Source organism: Cladophialophora yegresii, assembly GCF_000585515.1.
Source record: "Cladophialophora yegresii CBS 114405 chromosome Unknown aczIN-supercont1.2, whole genome shotgun sequence".
Taxonomy (NCBI): Eukaryota; Fungi; Ascomycota; class Eurotiomycetes; order Chaetothyriales; family Herpotrichiellaceae; genus Cladophialophora; species Cladophialophora yegresii.
This window is the reverse complement of record NW_006913046.1, coordinates 4,465,206-4,481,892: the sequence shown is the minus strand read 5'-3', so window position 1 is coordinate 4,481,892 and position 16,687 is coordinate 4,465,206. Positions and strand designations below refer to the sequence as shown.

The 16,687-nt window shown below is 54.9% G+C and overlaps 3 protein-coding genes across 3 annotated transcripts; 1 reads left to right on the top strand and 2 right to left on the bottom strand.

Annotated features, from left to right (window-relative positions):
* Positions 1 to 4,333: 4,333 nt before the first annotated feature.
* A1O7_03529 (uncharacterized protein) lies at positions 4,334 to 5,523 on the top strand (the record flags this gene model as incomplete). Its single annotated transcript, XM_007757548.1, has 2 exons — positions 4,334 to 5,141; positions 5,192 to 5,523. 2 exons carry the CDS (start codon positions 4,334 to 4,336, stop codon positions 5,521 to 5,523), a joined length of 1,140 nt encoding a protein of 379 aa, XP_007755738.1.
* A 4,367-nt stretch (positions 5,524 to 9,890) lies between these two features.
* Positions 9,891 to 10,949, bottom strand: A1O7_03528 (uncharacterized protein; the record flags this gene model as incomplete). The annotated part of the gene is made up of 1 exon (XM_007757547.1): positions 9,891 to 10,949. One exon carries the CDS (start codon positions 10,947 to 10,949, stop codon positions 9,891 to 9,893), a length of 1,059 nt encoding a protein of 352 aa, XP_007755737.1.
* Positions 10,950 to 12,304: 1,355 nt separating this feature from the next.
* Positions 12,305 to 15,643, bottom strand: A1O7_03527 (uncharacterized protein; the record flags this gene model as incomplete). Its single annotated transcript, XM_007757546.1, has 1 exon — positions 12,305 to 15,643. One exon carries the CDS (start codon positions 15,641 to 15,643, stop codon positions 12,305 to 12,307), a length of 3,339 nt encoding a protein of 1,112 aa, XP_007755736.1.
* Between the last annotated feature and the right edge of the window lie 1,044 nt (positions 15,644 to 16,687).

The following is a 16,687-nucleotide window of genomic DNA, read 5'->3' as shown; positions in this document are numbered from 1 at the left end:
GGTTCGAGGACTCGAGGTAGACCGGTGGTACCCTTCTGTACATCACATGTATCGATGTCTCTGGTGAACAACACTTGGTTCAAGATTAAGCTCGGGTGTTTGTGCGACTCGACATGATTCTCCGTAGTGTGCGACAATCGCTGGTGGCTCGGACGTCTTTTCGGAACGCGCATGTCATTCTCCACGTTGCCTCTCCTTGTTGGTGGCCCACTAGGATGTAAGATCGATGTCTCTCATATCATCGTGCGAAACAGAAACAACGGTCCGCGCGCAGTAGGAGCCAAAGGGCATGTCAGCCTTGTGGCAGTATTGCACAAGCACCCGTTGAGAGCTTGACGGGTCCAGTTCCGTTGAGCCAGCTCACGTGCACGGTCTGATACAGCGCATGGCGGCGCTGGTCAACCCAGACTCACACCCGGCATTTTGCGTCGCACAATCTGTTGAACCAGGACAGCACACTTTGATCTTGCCTGCCCATCGCACTGTAACCAAAAGAGATGTCGACGCATCACAGCAGCCCCGCATCTAGGACAGTCAAGGGGATCTCTAAGCGAGATACCAATGATATATTCTTGCGCCGCGTACGGAGTAGAGACCCAAGGACTTGTACTCGATACAAGGTGATCGAGAGCCTGCAACATGCTCATATCCTGGCGGAAAGCTCCTGCCTGATCAGGCTTCCCAGGCCAATGATTCGCATCATTCCTCAACGTTTAACTCCACCATAGGTGCCATTGTGCGCGCGAATCCCCAGGGAATTAAATTGCTGCACCCCCGGTCAGTGGATATGGTCGCGGCTCGACACTCTAACATTCCTCCGGACTTGTCTTCCTCAAACAAGGCACGAAACCCGTGCTTAAAATCTTACTGTACACTTGCGAACATAGTTTCGAGCTTGAGCACCTCACTGAGGAGTTCATAGTACGCACGCCGCAATGAGCGTCGACTGTCCGGTAGGCTTTAGAAGTCCACCCCAATGCAGAACTGGCAACGGCGCATGCAGTGACAACACAGGCTTTTTCCAACACATCCAACGGATCCCTTGAAGCCAGGTGGAAGCAGCCAGAGCTGTCCATCCCAACGATGCCTGTGCTCGATTCGTGGTGTGACACAATTATTGATTTACGAGTTCTCAAGGACCGAGCCACAGCAACCTGAAACGAGCACCTGAAACACGCGTTTAAAGCCACAGCGTAAGCGAAGCCTCAAGTCTAAGCAGATCGAGGTCACCACCAGCAGCGCTAGGACAGCACGCAAGCGCATGGTCGACTCGCTTCACGATTTGACCGAGTCTTGTGCCTAACAGGGTTGTCGTGTTCGAGTAAATCTTCCATCAGTCTCAGCAACTGGTCAATCTACATGTGTACTCTGTACGGAGTACTCCGTACGGCTCTCACAATCGAACGTCGCTCGTCTGCTCTCTGCGGCGGGATGAGACGGAGGTCTAAGTGCTAAATAAACCACGGACCCAGATGTGAAACCTACGCAGCTGCATGCATGCGGCAGAAATCCTTGTTTCCACTCCGACCGCGGTTGCACAGCGATGGCTTTTGAGATTATGTCAAGGGTCCCATTGGCGGGTGTACAGTGACGCTTTCCCCCGGTCTGACTGGTTGGTGGGAGACGTAGCTAACTACTGCACATGCAGCCCAAGCCCAAGGCCGAGGGGCGGGCGAGCAATACGTGGCGCATATTCGCGTTGTTTGCATGAACGCGAGATTAGTGAAAACCGGAAGCAAGAACCACGCAAATCGAAGTCTATGACACGACCGGCCAAATCGGACGAAATGCATCCTCGTAGCAGCAAACCTTGTAGATTCCGACCTTAGACTAACCCGTACGAGTAGCAGATGACAGGGCAGGCGTGGAGATCTCGAAAGCAGCCACGTCCGACACAAGCACATCACATCGCCATTTGGCACCTCTGCCAGATCTTTGGGTCGATGCCAACCTTTGCCGGAATCCGACTGGCTACAGAAGGTCCGCTTGACTTCTGACAGGCACCGCCTTCCGATCGAGTGCGATGCACTTTATTCTGTCTCGATGTTACCTGAAGTCGAACAACCACTGTGAAAGCCTGTAGACGTGCCAATGTACTTGTGCTAGTTGCACCGATGCTCCGGCGTGCGTGCTGCGAATCTTTGGCATGCCCAAATCCTGACACCTGCTGTGCTTGCCAGGAACAGTCGATGCTCCGGCGGGCCAAGCCAGCATTCCCTTCTGCGAGATTACATGGAGCCAGTTCCGAGGGCTTTGGCCACAACACGCAGCTCCAACTGGGAAGTTGGAAGATGACCCAACCAGAATAGCCACGTCTACCAGCCACACTTCCCTTGTGCAAACAAGCGGACATCTGATATGAGTTGGAATAAGGCAAATATCTGAGAACAGCGTAATGCTATTGAGAAAGGATTGAGGCCAGACGGCGGTTCGCTACGTGTCTGCACAGTGTGCAACTCTGGCGATCGTGGCACCCGCCAAATCCAGTGTGGCACCCCTTCCCACCACACAGAGTCACACGGACATCCCCAACTGGGACTTATGGCATATCTGTTACTTGAACATCGGCGCTGATGCGAGCTGTGCCTGTAGCCGCGAGCCGGTGCTGCTGAGGTTAAGCATCGGATTGCTGGATGATGTGTGCGTCTCGAGCATCGCTCGGCGATCAATAGTCGCGACAAGGCAGCCAATCCGTGGCGTGAAATGCTAGCGGTTCAGCTGCGATGTGCCAGGCACGAAGCCGAAGAAGACCAGAAACGCAGATGTTGATCTCCCCCCTGCTTGACGTCCCTTAGGGCGCCACACTATAAATCTCGCCTGGCGCTGCGGCAGGTGGAGGCCAGTGGCAGACTAAAGATGCAAGCCTCGTCAGACCAGTGGCTAGTTCAGCTCCCTTGCGCCTGGAGAGGTCCTTAGCGAAACCCTGGCGAGGTCCTGGAAGCACCAAGAAGTTGCTGCAGGCAGGCGCGGCTCCACTAGCGGGGATGCTCGTAGCGTTCCAAGGCCATTCCCATTCCCATTCACCTCGTCCTCGGCCTGCGCTGGCCCTGGCACACTGGGGTCCTTTCTTCCTTCAGACAGCATCCATGAACCTTGGGCAGCGTATCCGTACGGCGCAGTAACAGCTTGGTTCGACGCTCTTTACGGGTGCGACAACCGACCGGCCGACCGGGAATTGCGCACTGCTGGCCTTGACGCCCGAGAACCAAGCTGACCACTTTCCAATGGAGCCTCTGCATACGACCCCCAGCACGGTGGGCATCCTGTCCCTCCTGTGGCGCTGTCCACTTCAAAAGACTTTTCGAGCCGGCAAGAAACGCCTTGCTTGCTTTGCTGGGACCTGCTGAAAACGATATCATCGGCCGCGTTTGGGAGCAGCTGGGCCTCAGCGTACCAGGACGAGTGACCCATCCGTTACTGCCATGCGGTATTTGCGCCATTCCCCATCGACTCGTCCTTGAGTCAAGTGTTTATTGATTTGCGTCGTGCGCATTTCCGCCTGCCACGGCATCTGCACTTCAGGCCTCTTGTATACATTGGGTCCTTCCACGACTCCAAGGTACCTGGGTCTTCTCCCTCCTTGCCTAGGCTACCCAACGCTCTTTTTATCTCTTTCCTACGAGCCTGTCCTCAATGTGCTCGCGTTCGTGTCTTGACCATCGAACCGTTCCGTCCCTCCACCCTCGGATTCCACTAACCCCACTACCCTTGCTTTCCTTCGACAATCCGGTCACGCACGCTCGAACGAATTTTCTGCACGGGGTTTCGTCTTCGATTGCTGTTCCGGACGAGGAGTTCTTGAGACGATTCACACGATTTATATAAGGGAAGGCGTCCGGGTGTATTTCTGGTACCCAATTCGGTGGCGTGCGCTTCCAACACTCGGCTCGCGGGAATCAGATTGCGGTCCCAGAGTCCACCGCGAAAAACTCACATTGTCAGTCGATTCAGTACAGTATTCGGAGCAGGCGGCCATCCGACATTGTCTTGCGCGCTTTAGCTGCCTTTTTTGGATCTTCTCGCAGCGATAACGGTGGTGCCAGTGTCCCATCGAGTCTCCCACCGCCCACAACGCTTGTGAGGACTGCACACTCTGCCGGACTCGGCGAACGCTCATAGCGTCGGCTGCGGTATTATCGCTCTTTCACGTTTCTGCCTTGGATCGATTGCATGAGGATTCCAAGATCAGGGGGTGGTACCGGAGAGGCATCAGTGGTTCAGGAGGTGGCTACTCTTTCCAACGCTTCATACCATATCGCGGCATACGGGGTTCGAAGGACGCGAGACTAACGCGGTCATTCTGGCGTCGACGGCCGAGATCCGCCTCCCTTAAATGGACGGCAATGACCGTCGGCGCTCCCAGTATGGACCTCCATACCAACCACAGGCACCCTCGCGTGCTCTGCCTGGACAGGCAATGGGACCACCTTCGACTGATAGATTCGCGCAACCCACGACGCCAGCGAGAACAGATATCGGCAGATCTTCAATGGCACGCCCCTATTTGTCTAGCTACTCGGGTTATGGCTACCAAGAGCAACCCTATGGTGGTTCGCAGATGCAAAGCAGTAGCCCAATGCAAGGAGTGGAGATGCAGTATTCGCCAGCGTTCATGTCTGAGGCGTCCAGGCAGCAGCAGGTGCAGGCCTCTCCCCAACAACAGCAGCAATATGCGCAGTACGCGCCCTCTGCGATGCTTCCGCCGGTTGGCCCGCAATCCCTTTACGAGAACATTGCGTATCAACCGTCGCAGACGGCAATTGACGTGATGTCGAGCCGATTCGCAGTCCCGCAGTTCATGGCTCCCAGCGAGCATCCCGGAGCGACTCTGGGCTCCGCCCCTGCTCAGTACATGACTTCGCAACCCGAACAAAGCAGCTACAGCCACGTGGCTGTGACTCGACCGTCTATGCCTCAGTCCTATGGTGCGCCACAGGTAGACTTTCCCATGGCGGAACCTCGAGAGGTGGAAGAGGGCGCCGAGCCGAATCGTGTGCAAGAGGCACTGGACGAGGACTTGCGCAACTACCACCGGCAAGTCAGGACCGTGTTCGACGCCATCATTGCGGGCAGAGTGACAGCCGCCCGCGAGAAGCTGCTTGCAGCGTCTCGGTGGCTGGTCAGTTCTGTTACCGCATTGGGTAAGTCGCATCCTCGCTTGAGAAGGCGGGACTAGGCTAAACACTCGCAGGGCTGCACCACGATGACGAGACAAGACACGCCGAGCGCATCGGAGTGTGGCGAGAGTTCAATCTGGCGTGGGAGGCGCTCGGGCAGAAGCAAAAAGAAATCACACAGGAAGCGCTGAGGTCCAGACGTGAGCCACCCGACATCCTCTCGGCCAACTCCATAACCAGCTTGGTGGACGAGTTTGTAGCCATGTGCGATCAGCTCGAACAGTACGGGCTCGTCGACTTTGAGATGGGCGCCTGGGAGGAGCAGGTCACCCATATCTTCATTGCCTGCCTCGACCTCCTGCCTCCTGGCGATCCGAGCCCGGACACGGGTGCGAGCGCGAGTTGAGGCACGCTTGGACGCCTCGACCGGTCTCTTCTATCACGACTGAACGACGACTTACGACTCGGAAACCTTTTCCTTTGTGAGCAACGGCTTTCTCATTGATGATTGATACCTCTCTCTCTGCATGATACATGAGCTGCACGTTTTGTATGACTACCACACGTCTTGGAGTTGCGTTGAAATCTGCATGATGTACGAGTATGATTGGGGAGACCGGACACGCCGGCTTACACCAAAAAGCATTACACGGAGGCACGATAGCAGGGATATTATTGGGCGGCACCACTGTTTACTTTCCTTGTTCTGACCTTCAACACACGCAATGTACTATAGCCGCGGTCCCTGTTGTCGGCTGGACACCTTTCGGACTATCTCGATTTCCAATACCCCTTTCTTCGCGCGCGACACGCAAGAGCATGGCGGATTCGAAGCAACATCCAAGCTTCGCTGTGGATGAGAGAGCACTTCTCCATTGTTGGTTGCATCGTGGCCTGTTACGCTGGAGCGACATCAAACGCATCAGAGACGCTTCGAATACTGCATCTTTATTCTCAAACCGCTTCCCACGCCGCCCTTGTGCGCTTCGTGCTTGGGCCTCGAGCATCTGACCGCTAAACGGCCGGGGCACAATCTGTGACGCTGCTGCCTATGGGCGAGCAAGAACAAAATAGAAGTAAAAGTCAGGGGCGGAGGAGTCCGTAGCAACGCCATTCGCTGGCTGTTTCCGTGCGAACAGGATTCGTTTTCTCGGTGTTTCATCCTCGCCTCGTATCCCTGTGTTCTAGGCCTCGAGGCTTCGAGGCTTCCAAGCCGCTGGGCGAGAGGCCTGACCTGATCTGACGGCCGGGCGCTTCTTTACAGTAGTGATGCTTGATCCCTGCTACCGCATCGTATGGCACTGACTGTGACGATCATCCGGCGCGGGCCCTGGCGACTTCCAGAACGGGGCGAGAGGGCTCGAGGAGTTTTACTGTGACATGGACTGCTGTTGGATATCGGATGTTTGATGTTGAATGAGGCCTCACTGTGGCTTGTGGCGCAGCTGATCGGGCGCAATCGCATGCTGTATCTACATGTACCTAAGTATTCTCTGACACTGTATTCTGTAGCTCTGATCTTCAGTCTTGAAGAATTTTCATCGTCTGCGGAGTATTGTAGTATATCCCGCATGGTTCGTGAATAGCAGCGACAGGTTCAGAGACACTGGTCGCTATGTACTTACTGTACTGTACTTCGACATGACCAACTAGATCATGCCGCCACCACGCAATACGAACAATTTTCTTCCAAGCACTGACTCCTCTTCCTGTCGATGGCATCAACGAGCGTCCAGCTTCATCTCCTGAAGGGATGAAATCCGTCGTCACTAGGTCCCGACCACCCTAGGAAGACGCGAGAGAGGTGTCTTCCATGCCATTGACGAGCATCCAGCACTATCACCTGAAAGAAATGTCACTCGTTGTTACGATCGACCACCCCGGGGAGGCGCGAGATGACCCCGAAAGAGTACCTCGGATATCCACAGTGTTGACACGAATGGGCTAAGCTTGCCTTGGGCCGTACTGTATGTATTATGATCACGATCAGTTGAAACTTCTGCCATGACCGACCACGTTGGGCAGACGCGGGAGATGACCCGGAACAGTCCCTCGTATATCAACAACGACAATTTTCATAGGAAAGGCGCGAGCCGGCCTCGTACAGTATGGACGACGAGTTGAAACATCAGGCGGTATGTTAAGTATGGCCTGTTTCTATATAGTACTTCCAGGCTATTCTCTCTGCACTCTCTGCACTCTTTGCACTCCAGTATCAACTGCATCAAGCTGGCTGGCGACCGGACCTCAGCCAGCACGCCCGATAATTACTTACTGTGGCACCAAGGGACCACGGAGCAACAAGCATGTCGAAACCTCCTAAATAACGGTGTACTGGTTGATCTATCGATGTATCAGTCGAACCCTCCAAGCTCCGTCAGGCGTTGGCGCGGGTCTCGCTCTAGCTGGCCTGGTCACGGCGAAGGCTCTATCTCCCAGTGCCAGAGTCTGTCTCGAACGTCCTCGACGAAGGGAAAGGGCTGGGCCGCGTCTCGTCCACGGAGCGACAATCACGTCGAAACCCCCGAGCTCCGCAAGGCGCTGGCGCGGGGATCGCTTCAGCGGGCATGGTCACCGCAATGCAAAGGTCTATCGCCAAGTGCCTGACCTCGAACATCCTCGACGAAGGGGAAGATTTGAGCGGCTTCTTTGCCTCATTGAACTTATCGTCCTCGACAAAGGGAAAGATTTAGGCGCCGTCCCGCGTCTCGTCTCGTCGCAATGAGCGCCGTTATCCAGACCTGATATTCCCGCCTCCCAGTCGCTGCTAACTACAAGGTGTCGGACTCCACGTTGATCTTGATCGATGAATGAGAGTCCTTCCTCGCGACTCACTGATCCGCGTGGACGACGACAGGCACATCAATCTTTCTAAGAGCAGAAGCAGAAGCAGAAGCAGACCGAGATACAGATCCAGATCCAGACCTAGATCCAACGTTCCGAACCCTCCAGTCAGTCTTACGACGCTAACGTCCTCCTAGGAGAGAGAAGACTCTATCCTATTGCACGCTGAATACAACGCCAGCACAGGAACGAGGCTTGACCACGACGCTCTCACAGCATACCCGCCATCGGGTTTCCGTCTACTGCCGGAAATACTTGATCACGCGCTCCACCGCACGCTCTTTTCACCGGGCATGGCATGGTCTCGTCAAGCCGAACGTAAACGTGCATGACATCTACGCTTCGGCGGACCACCTCACGCGGTCCGTCTCCTGCCTCGAGCAGAGGGGCGGCTTGCAACCCAACCCAAGCGCTCAGAAAAAATTCTAGCACGATCAACCTATCAAGGTCCCTGGTCGGAGCTATCGAACCGAATGGACCGAGGACTGGCTTTCATTTTCATTTTCATTTTCATTTTCCGTATTGAAAGCCGAACATCCTGCAAAACACTACTGTATCATCCCTCGCTAATGCCTTGAGGAGCCGAATATACTGTGCCAAGGCCTGGCTGATTCTTACTTACTCAGGCTCGTCCGTCTCGGCCTCGAGGAACGGCAGCCATGCGTCAAAAAACTGGGAGTCAGCCTTTTTTCGGGCGACACATTAATCCTGCCCTTTCCCCCTCCTTCTGGGACGGTGTTCGAGATCTGCCAATTACTATGCAGGGTGGACGGGACGACAGAACAGGCGGTTTGGAGGACAAAAGTACGGTATTTTATGGTAGGGTAGGTCAGGGTTAGATGTACGTACGTCCTGGAGCACTCCGGTGGGAAGAAGTAGTCTGGCGAGACGAGGCGGCCAGGGCAGAGGCGTACCTCGTACCGAGCGCTGACTGCTGACGGAGACAAAGGGGGAGCAGCACCGGAATGAAAATTTTCCTCGACGATGGCCCAGCCGAGCAAGGAAGGGGAGGGAAGGAAAAGTCCCTGAACAGTCGACGCACTATGGATGAATACAGTACAGTACGTCCTTCGTAGGTGCTGGTGAGATTGTACGGAGTACCAGAGGATCTCAAGGATCGAATCCTTCTGCCTAGGTACGGGCTCGCTTGTCTCGGGTGGTTGGTTGGGATCCTCCTCGGCATGGAATGGCATGGCGTTGCATTGCGTATACATTATGTCTCTATGTCGTGGGACTCCGTATATATCGGGCAGTTCGGTGCTTTGTATTCGTACGTACATGATACATACTTGTTGACCACTGTTTCTCAGGAGCCTTGCTCCGCGCAGAGCATACAGTAGGGAGCACACGGGAGGAAGCACACAGAGTACTCCGTAGAGGACACAGTAGACGACACAGAGTAGAACGCACAGAGTAGGCGACACAGAGTAGAACGCACAGAGTAGATACTGTACAGCAGCGCGCGAAAAGGTAAATTCAAAACTAGTCTTATTACAATGCCGTATCGTAGATATATGAGGTAACTTCTGATTGTATACCCCGTCACCAGATGTATCGGTCCCATAGAAGCCCAAGATCAGACAATCAACCAGCATGTCGTGGCTCTTGATATCTATTGCTGTGGTGAGAACCGGGCCGGGCCACATCGAGTCAACTCGAGTCAACCGAGTCGGCCGACAACCGCCTCGACCATCAGTCAATGCATGTACATAATCATGCTGTCGCCAAAACTCCTCGCTCAAAACGCAATTGATTCTTTCCGATGAGATGATTCCGACCGCCGTGTAGATATATGTATGTTGTGCGGGTGTTGTGTTCGTGATTGTGGAGAGTTACGCCCCATTAATTCAATCGCTCCGCCTGTGATCTCGACGACGAGAGACCGAGTAGAGTGTCGTGCGTCAATGCCGCATCATAGCCAATGTGCCATCACGCATCATGTTGAGCGACCATTTCGTAACTCTGCTTGTTGAGTCCCAGCCCACCAGCCCACACCCGCCACAGGGGCACCTTCGCACTGCCAGCGAACCTAAGAGCCGACATCCGCGGACTCCCCCTCTCCCTCCTCTTCCTCGCACTCCAGATCAGGAGCCTCGAGTAGACGAACCACACAAGAAATCCCACCGTCAGGACGAGCACAAAACCCAGCACCGTCAAGAGCAGCCAATTCTTGCCCATCCAAAAGATCAGCCTGGCGTCCTTGCCGTGCCAGCTCGACCCCTCGTACGTCTCGAAGAACGACCACGCGTGCTGGTTGTACTCGTCCGGCATGAGAACCCTCACCCTCCCGACCCAGGTGTCCGGGTTCAGGTGGGCGTGCTCGCCCATCCATTTCTTCCAGATGACGCTCAGAAACAACGGGCCCGTCGACGCCATGATGGTGATGTACGGCAGGATCCAGCTCCGGTTGGCGCCCTGCAGGGACTCCATGACTCGGAGGAAGAACGGGTGCTGGGGAGTCGCACCCATCACGTCGTTGGAGATTCCCGTGGGGACTGTCCTGCGTACAAACGCGTTGTATGAGAGAAGGGGGTCGAGCCGTCGTTTGCACCCGTCGTCCAGGTCGAGGTACACGCCTCCGTAGTGGGCCAGCACAAAGTATCGGATGGCGTCGGCGCGCTGGATGTTGTGTCTATAGCCGACAAACGTGGACAAGAACCACGGGTACTCTTTTGCGATGAAGTCGTGGGACTTCGCATCCGTCCACAGTTTGTACTCGTAGTCCGGGTGCAGGTCGATACATGACTGTTGAGCCGGAACCCAGTGGGCCGGGATCGACTCGTTGATGTATGTCTGGTGGATGATCTTGGGGATCACTTGCGGACGTGTTTCGAGCAGTGTCGAGTTCGGGGCTGGCAGCTCGGACCTGTGGATGGCGTCCCGGGACGCATCTTCTATGAGTAGCGCCAACAGCGTCGAGACAGAGTGTAAGAGGAAGGTGAGGACGACGACGGCGAACAGGAGGAAGATCAACAGACTGCGCCGCATCTTGAGGCGGCTGGACGAAAGTGAGGGTGCGGCGGGGAGTCGAGATAGGAGGGTCTCGGGAGTCGAGAAACCCTTTGTCGCGACTGGAGAGAGTTTAGGGGAAGGTGAAGTGCATTCTGGACGCGATGCGGCACAATGTCGAGGTGCGCTTGTATGGCCTCCGCAAAAGGTGGTCCGACAGACGAACAAGAAAGGAGGGACTGGAAAGGAACGTGTCTAAAGACTGAGCGATAATGTCGGGCAAGAAGATTTCGACTGTTTCTCGACAGGCAATTCAGCATACAGCCACATGCAGTTTAGCCTGCGCGGCGAGGGCGGGAGCGAGATTGTGGCAGTGCCTGCAGCTGCACCTCATCATCATGCGTCCTCCGTAAAAATCACCTCATGCCAATGACCAGCCCGCGGCCTTGAGATACGCCGCTTCGTCTTGTTGCCCAAAGTCGAGCTCGCATGATGAAGCCCAATCCGGCAATACTGCTCACCTGCCATCTGCTCTCCGCCATTCTGACGAGGGCGAAAATGCTAATGACCTTTTCTACCTCTCAGGCACCCACCCTACAGATGCAGATCGCAAGTGCCTCCTCCTCTAGTCCACATTTTCACGATGTTCTTCCAGCATGGGTCCCGTCGAGGCAGGCTTGTGGGAGGCCGCATATGTACACAGTACTCAGCAAGGTGCTGACGGTCGGATGAATAAGAACCCACTCGACCGCCACGGGCAGGTCGTATCTTTCGATTGACGGGTACCTGAGTGGAGAATCATCCGTACGCAATACTCTCCGGGGACCCGTGGAGCCCTCACTTGCCCGTACCTCGTACACCTTCCCACATTCTTCTCCGGGTACGTACATTGCCCATGCACCTACACCCAAAGGAAGTCCATCTTCAATGCAGATATATGCATATGCCTCATCTACGGCGTTTGCTTAGCTCCTACAGCTGCTGCACTGGTTGATGACAGACTGCCAGCTACTGTAGCAATAACTATCAGCGTGCCTCAATGGTCCTGACACAGCCTGATCCTTCTGAAGGAGTAGGTCTATCGAAAAGCTCTCGAGGGACCACGTCTTGGCTCTGTCAATCTACGTACAGGACCTCTGTTATCGACTGCTGCCTGGCTCCCCGATCCCCCATCTCGGTCTCATCTCGTCGGAATCGTGCGCGGCGTGTGACCGTGTCGTGCACAGCCCGGAAATGACCCTCCAACCCAGAAAACAACGGGGTATCATGAAAACGAATGAAAGAACACCCGTGCGTAAAATAAAAGTCCCTCCTCTGCTGACCCGAGATGCGCTTTGCAGGTACAGCTGGGCCTCACTATGTCAAAATCCGTGTCACTTCTGGAGAGCTCGGTCCTAGGGCATCTCGAAAACCATGCGATCATCGCTGTCCCTCCCTAATTTTTCATCAATATAATCCAGGGCATCCACCGTCCCGGAAGTCGGCGTCCTGTCCAGCTTCACGCGCTTGAGGATTTGAGCGAGCGAGGATTCACCCGCCATAGTCGCTGGCCGCGTGCTCTCATCCACGGAATTTCCCTCCCAAGGCACGCCTTGTGCATGACAATAGTTCCGGAACAGATACTTCTGCATCCGCGCAACCTGTGCATTCCACTTGTCTTCCAGCGTGCTCATGACCGCTGCAATGTCCTGATCCGTGTACGAGGCCATGGAAGACAACGAGCTACTGTGACGATGTCCGTGCCCCTTGCCGTGAGATTTCCCCGTCAACGTCCCGGCGAATGCTTTCTTGAGCGCTCCACCATGATGCTTGGGTGACTTCGGACTGTCTCCTCGGTCCACGACATCGATCTCCCGCCGCACCTTCTCCAATGACTTTGCTCGGTCATGGTCCATGCTCGACATGTACAGCAATGTGTGGTTCCTCTCGAGGGCGTTGACAAGCGCGGTGAAGCTTTGGAGGTTGATGTCGTTGTGCTCACAATGGATTTCCAGCAACGTGTTGTTCTTCTGCAAAACCTCGGCCAAGGTACTAGCCCCTTGCAAACCAAGCCCTTGATGTTCGATCCGCAAGAGTTTCAAGGTCTTATTCTTTTCCAATCCTCTCAGCGCGATGTTAAGGCCAATGCCGAATCGGGTCGCGTCCAAATGCGCGTGTTCGCCGCTGATATCGAGCTCCTCCAAGGTCTGGTTCGTGGCAAACATCTCCCTCAGAGCCTCACAAGTCTCGATACTGGCATCATACGGTAGGGATGCACGCGAAATGTCCAGACTCCGCAAAGTCGTGTTGACTTTCAACGCGTTGATCAGCTCTCGGAAATGGCTCTCTTTCTCAAAGTCCATCATCCTCATGCTCAGCGATGTTGGTCCGCAGCCGTGGGCCAATGTCCTGAACATGAGCGTGTTGCCCACCTTCAACCGGTTCTCGTTGGCACTGACGTGCATTATCCGCGGCTGTTTGTCGTCCCGACTCATGGACCGGAAGAAGGTCGCTAGGTCATTCCCCGTTAAGCCACATTGGTTGACATGCAGCTCACGCAGGATTTCGGATTTCGACGTGGCCAGATACGCTGATACTGAGTCCACGGACTGCTCATTGAGAGTGGTCTGCGACAGATACAACGCCTCTAGTCTCCAGGCCAACAGCACTTCGGGAGCAACCAAAGGTTCTGGCCCAGCGGTCATCTGAATCCGTGTAAGATTCAAGCGCCGAATGCGGGTAAAGGCTCCTATACCACGCTGGAAGAGCTCGGGACTGAACCGGCCTTGTGCTCCCGATATGTCGATCACTTCGACAGTGCTCTCCTGACAAGACAAGGAGGACAGGAGCACGTCGATGTCGTGAACGGAAAGCCCACAGTCTCCAATCTCCAGTGCTCGAAGATGGCACTTTCGTTCCGAAGCTGCATCCACGAGGTAGTTCAAGTCGCCATCAGAAAGCCGCAGTCCGGTAAGCACAATCCAATCCACATTGGTCAGAGACCTCTTGCACAACGGGACCAGAGCCTCCAGGATGCCACAATCAAAAGGCTCTCCGCCGTCTGCCCGAGCTGTGTGCGGCATGGTGTTTGAGAAATCCATCCGCCTCAGCCGTCGACTTTTCAGTGCCAGAGCTCTGATTTCCTGACATAGAACTGGCAGATCTTGATGGCCGACGATGTTAACCGGGTTCCCAGATCGCGAGAAGAGGCTGTCCACGTCCGAGCAGAACACGTCGTAAATGTGGCGTAGCGGCGTTAGGTTGATTCGCGCAAATGAAATAGAGGAGAAGGACTCGTTGTATCTCAATGCTCGAAGTACGGCGAGTAACTCCAAGGCGGAGTATGAAGCGATGCCCGACGGAGGAAGTAAGAGAAAGCATGGCGCATCCTCGCATTCGTAGTCCACAGAGTAACAGATACGAGAGGTGTTTACGTCGTAGCCTGCACAATATGCAATCAACGTCCGGTCGAAGCAATCATGGTCCTCTTTCGGCCAAATCAGGGGAATTGCTTGATCATCGACCTCAGGAGGCACGTCGAAAAAGAAGGGCTGCCTGACCCATTCTGGTCGCAGATACTCGGAAGCGGCTCGCAGGCGGAGCGCGATCTCGCTTGTGGCGTAAGAGCCCAGGTGCATCATGTATGGTTGGCCCAGCGGAGGTTTGACCGAGAATTGAAAGGCATCCTCTCCAGCCACAACCTTGATTGATGTCAAAGTGACAAGGGCGTAGGAAGTCATGGGATCCAACTCGCTTAGAGAAGTGCTTGACGATCGTGTCGATGATCTTTGTAGAGGTACAAGGTGGATTTTGTGCAAGCCAATGACAAGGTAACATGCGGTTGCTGACCCGTGCCTTGTCAAGTCTTCGGCAGATGCCCTTCCTAAGGACTTGTTGACGGACCGTTGCACGACTTTGAAGACGTGGAAGTGCTGAGGATCATAGTCTCTTTCCCGTTCAAGGACTCGTGCAAGGTGCTCCACTGTCTGGTCTAGAATGGGTTGCTGGAGGAGCATCCTTGCCTGCTGAGAAGCGAGACGAATCGCGGTCATCCATAACTCGGCCTCGCGATAATCGTTGAGTTGCCATTGTATAGCTGAAGCTTTCCGCCCACGTTCGTCGAGGTATCCCACTTCCACCGTGGGAGAGATCCGTCCGTCGTCGATCTTGAACACCGCAACCACTTGCTCAAGTGGAACGGCCGAGGTGATGTCTGAATAGGCCGACGATTGGAGTTCTTGATAAGAACTCACGGAAGACGACCTCGGAACGTGTCCTTTGCTAAGACTGCTGGGAATACTAGGAAACATTTCGGCTGCTTTGACCTGACTTCTAAAGCGAATGAGATGCGTGTCGGTCAGCACCATGAACTGGTTCCGTTTCCTAAACACGTTGCTGCTACCGGCTTGGACCTCTCCATACTGGAGGACTTTGCTGCCCAACAATCCCTTGACATTCATGTCAACTTCTTCTTGGAGTGACGAAGATTTCGAGTCTGATCTTGTCAAGGCAATCTTTTCGTCTTCATCGAGAGAGTGTAAGGAGCGTAGAGATCCGAACACGGAGGCGCGACCTGCCCTCTGCAATGTCCTTGGCCGGTTTTTGGGGCTGGCTGGATCTGACTCGACCGGACTTGCCAGATATTCGCTGGAGTGTTTCTCGAATAGCGTGCTGGCAGGTATTTGTACTGTAGGATTGGGGTCCGCCTTCTGGCGGAAGATGCTCAGGCTTTTCCTTCTGCGTTTGTCCGCCATGTTGGTGACAAGTATGGAAACGGAAAGGTCCGGCAGGTCCTTCTCATCAAGCAAACACTGACTGCGCCGCCCAATTGTTTTGATGGCTGTCGGGTCTCAGGAGAAACTCATGGGGTCTCTCAGGGTACACATGTTCACAAGGTCGAGCGATTCCCTTCAACGCCGACCCGCCCTCTTGTGTAGTCTCCCTCTTTCTTCAGTGAGACACCGCTGGTTGTCGTGACATGCCCAGGAACAACGTTAGGGGTGTGTGCGGTCGTGGTTTCCAAAGCAGAGCAGATTGCAACAACGATACGCCTCCGAGACTGTGCTTCGTGACTAGAACCTGGTGGCGCGCAACTGGCAATATATTGAGGTAACCAGGTGAAGAACGCGAGCTGATAGGGCGCCGTCGGAATGGGGCAGGCTTGACAGGTCGCACGGAGATCCGCTCCAGGAGGCTGATCGTAAGGTGGTGGCCGGGGATGGAGGTGTCACCTTGTCCGTGCCTGTACGCAGTTGGTGTCAGTGTGAGGTACAGAGAGATCTTTATGGCGAGGAGCAGGCAATTGTAAGCGTTGGCATGTCAAGTAGCAATGGTGAAGTACAGTAGCTGGCGGCGGATCGGCGGCCGGACGTAATGGTGGGCAAGTAAAGGTTTGCTTCAGTACTGCTTGACTTTTCATTTACCAACTGATCGACCCGGGCACGGGTAAAGTATCCACGGGCAAGCATGACACCGGGAGTGGTCGACGCTCTGCATGTCCTCTCCATGATACGGAGTTGAAGCAGGCCATTCACAACATCTGCGCGCTGCTCTGCCTTGAGGTTCCGTTGTACCCATGCAGGGACTACCCCTCGGTTGCTATCGGCAGCTGCGCGAGCCCACCAACCGGGGTGGTAAGGACGTGGGAGGAACCCTCGAAAACAGGGCAACGCCGGTCGATGGGGGCAATCGGCAGGCGTGCCGGCTCAGCAGCTGCAGCGATTGGCGAGCCACATCGCAGGCGTGGGAGGCTATCGTGGAAGTGGTGGGAGCGTGGATGATCTTGGAGATTCCCGGAC